This window comes from Apium graveolens, chromosome 6, assembly GCF_009905375.1.
Source record: "Apium graveolens cultivar Ventura chromosome 6, ASM990537v1, whole genome shotgun sequence".
Lineage (NCBI taxonomy): Eukaryota > Viridiplantae > Streptophyta > Magnoliopsida > Apiales > Apiaceae > Apium > Apium graveolens.
Window position 1 is genome coordinate 75,077,656 of NC_133652.1, and position 5,270 is coordinate 75,082,925.

At 34.8% G+C, this 5,270-nt stretch overlaps 1 protein-coding gene across 1 annotated transcript; it reads left to right on the forward strand.

Moving 5' to 3' along the window:
- Nucleotides 1-567: 567 nt before the first annotated feature.
- Nucleotides 568-1,971, forward strand: LOC141668761 (S-adenosylmethionine decarboxylase proenzyme-like). The gene has a single exon (XM_074475769.1). It carries the CDS (start codon nucleotides 703-705, stop codon nucleotides 1,777-1,779), a length of 1,077 nt encoding a protein of 358 aa, XP_074331870.1. The 5' UTR covers nucleotides 568-702; the 3' UTR covers nucleotides 1,780-1,971.
- Nucleotides 1,972-5,270: the final 3,299 nt, after the last annotated feature.

Genomic DNA, 5,270 nt, shown 5'->3' on the forward strand with positions numbered 1-5,270 from the left:
TGTTCCAAATTCCAGTAACTTTAAGTTTATAACATTTGTTCGGTATATCAATTGTATTCTAGTTTAGTAAGAAAAACCTAGACTAGTTATGAATTATGATTCTACTTGAGAAACTTATGCTTCCTTATTGATGTTACATCATTTAACTGATTTTTTTGCTTCCTCACTTCGTCTGTAGCTTGGTTATGCACATGGTCTTTAACCGTTAGTTGTTCTTGTACCGATCACATTGTTTTTTTGTGCATTAAAATTGCTTCATTGTCCTGGATCACTACTTCTATGCGTGTTCATGTTATACTCTCCTCTTTTTGCTCAGGTTGTGTTTGAATGAACTAATGGAGTCTAAAGGTGGAAAAAAGAAGTCTAGTAGTAGAACATTTTATGAAGCTCCCCTAGGTTACAGCATTGAAGACGTTCGACCACACGGAGGAATCAAGAAATTCAGATCAGCTGCATACTCCAACGTTAGTTTCCAATTATATGTTTTTTAAGATACGTAATAGTTATCCTTTTTAACCAGTTGGACTAACTTGTACGAACATGTTTGCAGTTTGCACGAAAGCCATCCTGAGATTCGTCAATATCTCCAGAAGCCACCAGAGGTGGTTCGTAACTAGTGGTTCAGTGTTAATAATTTACTTCCGTCTTAGATATTCTGTTTTAGTTGTCGGTCCTCGTAAACTTTCTTTGTAAAAAGGCATAATGGCCTCCCCAGCATCTGCAATCGGGTTTGAAGGCTATGAAAAGCGGTTTGAAATAGTTTTTTCTGTCCCTGGCATATTTGCCGACCCTCTAGGAAAGGGCCTCCGTTCATTAACCAAGAACCAGTTAGATGAAATTCTAGCACCAGCTGAATGCACTATTGTTGGTTCATTGTCAAACGAACTTGTTGATTCTTATGTCCTTTCAGAATCCAGTCTTTTTGTGTACCCCTACAAAATTATCTTAAAAACTTGTGGGACGACAAAGTTGCTTCTTTCTATTCCTCCCATACTGAAGTTAGCGAATGCACTTTTTCTCTCCGTGAGATCTGTAATGTACACTCGTGGAAGCTTTATATTTCCTGGAGCTCAGACGTTTCCACATCGTAGTTTCTCTGAAGAGGTTGTTGTTCTTGACAGCTACTTTAGCAAGCTTGGTTTAGCCAGTAACTCATACCTAATGGGTAGTGCTGAAACACAAAACTGGCATGTTTACTCCGCTGCTGCTGAACCAGCACAACAACCAAACCCTCTTTACACTCTTGAGATGTGCATGACTGGTTTAGACAAAAAAAGAGCATCAGTTTTCTACAAGACTCAACTAAGCTCTGCATCTCTGATGACTGAAGAGTCCGGTATTAGGAAAATTCTTCCGAATTCTGAAATATGTGATTTCCAGTTTGATCCTTGTGGTTACTCTATGAATGCTATTGAAGGTGATGCAATTTCTACCATTCATGTCACACCAGAAGATGCCTTTAGCTATGCTAGCTTTGAAGCCGTGGGCTACGACTTGAAAGTAATGAAATTCAACCACCTGCTTGACAGGGTGCTGACTTGCTTTCAGCCAAACGAGTTTTCTGTTGCTCTACATACGGCTAACGAGGAACAGGGCACTCGTATTAATTTTATCACAGATGTCCAAGGATATAGCTGTGAAGAAAAGTCTTATCAAATACTCGGTAAGAGTGAATCAATAACGTACCTTACCTTTATGAAGACTGCTGGCTGTGCCTCTCCCAGGTCGACTCTACAATACTGCTGGAGTGAGAATGAGGATGAGGAAGTCATGAACTAGTTCTCAATCAATTGCTGCGATCCTTCTGGCTTTTATAATATTTTACCTGCTTACAAAAAATAAGTCTTGCTTACTGCTCCAAAAGTAATTTATCCTGTAAGTTGTGCTGGTCTGTTGTATGTTTTAAATTACTCAGTTTCTGAGTAAATCGTATTGAACCACTTGTTTGTTCAACATCCGATTTTATCGATATATATTATATATGTTGAAGGTAGGGGTGAACAATGTGTTAGAACCGGACCGGAACTGAAAGAACCGAAAACCGAAATAGGAATATTTCAAGAACCGAACCAGATCCATTTATATGTAAGAATCGAACCGGAAACGAACCGTAAATTTCGGTTCGGTTCCGAACGAAAGAACCGAATTTATACTTTATTTCATATTTATTTATTTTGCATATTATTTTATATTCTAACTTTTTAAATTTTGACTAGTTCTGATTATTTATTATGAATAATTTAGTAAAATAAGATTTTAATTAGTGGTGGATCATTTTGAATTCAATTATTTTCTAATATTTAAGAAGAAAAATATTTATAAAAATATTCAAAACTCCGTATATATTTAAAGAAACGAGTAATACAATAAACATTATTTTTTCTTAAAATTTGTTAAAATATTATAAATAAGAAAATATAATACATAAATATATATACATATATTTATATATATTTTGTATTTATTCATTTATATACGGTTCGGTTCAGTTATTACGGTTATAGTATATTAAGAACCGAACCGAACCGAGAACCGAAATTTCTAGAAAAACAAGAACCGAACCGGACACGAATTAGTTAAAAACCGAACCGGAACCGCAATTTTTGATCGGTTCGGTTCTCGGTTCTAAACCGGGAAATGTTCACTCCTAAGTGAAGGTACTAGTTGATGATATGAAGTTCATGTATTCGTCCTATTGCCCTTGTACGTTGTATAGTTGGTGAGCATTTCAATTTTCAAGTACGGGAACGGTTTGGGGCAAACATACCAGTTACACAACAAACATTTTGCTGGCCGTTAGATAAAGCAAAGAACGATGAAGATTAAATCAACAAGATCAGGGATTCCGAACATTGTCCACGGTATGGGCTAATTACATTTTTATCCCGGTACCTAAACCGCAGACAATATTCATGATTGGTGTCTATTTTTTTGAATTGTAAACATAGCAGTTCGCAGTAAATCACAAAAACAAAAAAACACACGCACAACACAGACGGCGGCACATAGAGCGGAGAGGGAGGGGAAATAAGGGGCAAGTTGTACCATCATCAAGATTGGAGGGCTCCTTTCTTCCTAATTACAAGTATATAATCGATTTAAACCTTTTTTCTTTATCAATTTGAACCCTTTATATTTTGTTGGATGTAATATAATTTAAGCAAATTCATGGTTATTTTAATGATTAAATTATAGTTTTGTTCGATTAACTCCCTCCTAGTTCAATAATATGTGATTGTATGCATTTGTTTTGCTTTCATTAGAATTATGGTTGATTCTTAGAATTTTTGTTTTGATTTTACGTGTAATTCGAAAATTAGGGTTTTGAATTTTGTTAATTTAGGATTCCGAATTTGGCGCTTATTAGGTGTTTGTTAATGATAATTTTTGTGTTGTAATTACACGTATGAATGATGCAAAATTGGAGTTGCGAGAAATTATTTTTTGGTAATTAAAATTCAATTCAAAATAATGGTATATAATTAAAAATTAAATATTTTTTTGTATTGTGATGGCATTTTAATTCAAAATGACACTTAATTCTCGTTTAATGTTGAATACGTGGTGACTGAATTTTGTTTACAATTCTTTCAGTTATGGATAATTTTGATAATTTCGAGAATATGTTACCGGGTTCACCTCGGCATAACATTATTTGGGATAACAGTTATCATGTTAGTGAGGATGTTTGGGATGGTGCATGGAGAGAGTATCTGAAGAACTATTCTGGAAATAAGTCGTTGTGGGATTGGAAGTTAAGAAGACCGTAGAAAGATTTGTTACACATGCTCGGGTTTTGGATATTTACAAACCCTCATGTTGTGTTGGCTACTGATAGTAAGTTGATATCCGCTTTGGTAGAGGTTGAAGACCGGAGACCAGCATTTTTTTATGAGGCAGTGTGAGATGACTATTACGTTGGAGGATGTGGGCTTCATTCTAGGGTTGCTTGTTCAAGATGATGCACTAACATGTGGGCTTATAGAGAACAAGGCTCAATATTTTGTTAATAATTGGTTTGAGTTTTTGACCGAGGAGGATGTTGAGGAAGGTTTGTATCAGAATAATATAAAGCTATCTTAGTGGTTTGACGGAATTGTATAGAGAAGCCCGAGAAGAATAATATGTTGGCCATAATTATACATACGAAGACGCATTTGCTATTCGTGATGGGTTGTATCCTCTTTCCTATGAATAACATGACTTTTGTTCATGTTCGGTACATCCACTCTCTAGTTAATATGCGAAAGATTTCTTACTATGGCTGGGGTGCAGCCGTGTTAGATCACTTAAATAGAGGATTGGAGAATGCTACGAAAAAGGGTAGTAAGACCATTGCTGCTTGTGTGTGGTTGTTACAGGTTTGGTCTTAAGAGAGATTTCCTCGCATTGGCGAGCCTGTACGTAGGGGCGGACCTTGGGTGACCATTGCCCCCCAATATTTCCAGGAGCTTTATATTGATAGTATGTATTTTGTATATTAACGGATTGTTCAATAAAGAGGCCCCTCCCACGTAATACTAAGTAGTTCATAAAATTAGAAAAGTATCTCAACTTTGGCCCATACAAAGCCCAATAAGCAAGTCAGATACATCAAAATACTTCCACTCTATCGGCTCTGTATACTAAAATTGAATTCTTGTTTGATGGATCTTTAACTTCTTTTCCTGCTCAAGAGAAGTTTGCAGCATAAGTGCACGTTTGGGAAATCTTAAAATAAGTAACTTATCACTTAAAATGAATAATTGACTTATAAGTGTTAAGTAGATAAATACTTATAATTTGTACAAGTATTTGGATAATTTACTTATAAGTCAGAATTTTTTTTACTTAAATAAACAAAAATAAATAATTTTTAAATTTTATTATCTTAATTCGTGAATTTTTAATTAGATTAATATTTCAAAACATATATTTTAAGACTAAAGTTTATAAAAAAATAAAAATTAAAAATAAGTTGAGAAAAAATATGTTGTTACTAACATTCAACTTATCAGCTTACAAGTTAAATTTACAACTTATAAGTTGGGTCGACAAACAATAGTTGATAAGTACTTGCAATAAACTACTTATTCTTGGTAGCCAAGTAGGCCCTAAGTATTGGTGCCAAAAATATGCCACACCCGAATTAAATTTGCATTCTACGGTTTAACTGTACATATTTTTTATTGAAAGCAGGCCCCAAGAAGGGCAATTAAATTTTATTAACAAGAATGTCAGCTTCTACCAGTAGCACTATACAAGCCGGAAAGTTTTCAGACCAAATTTTC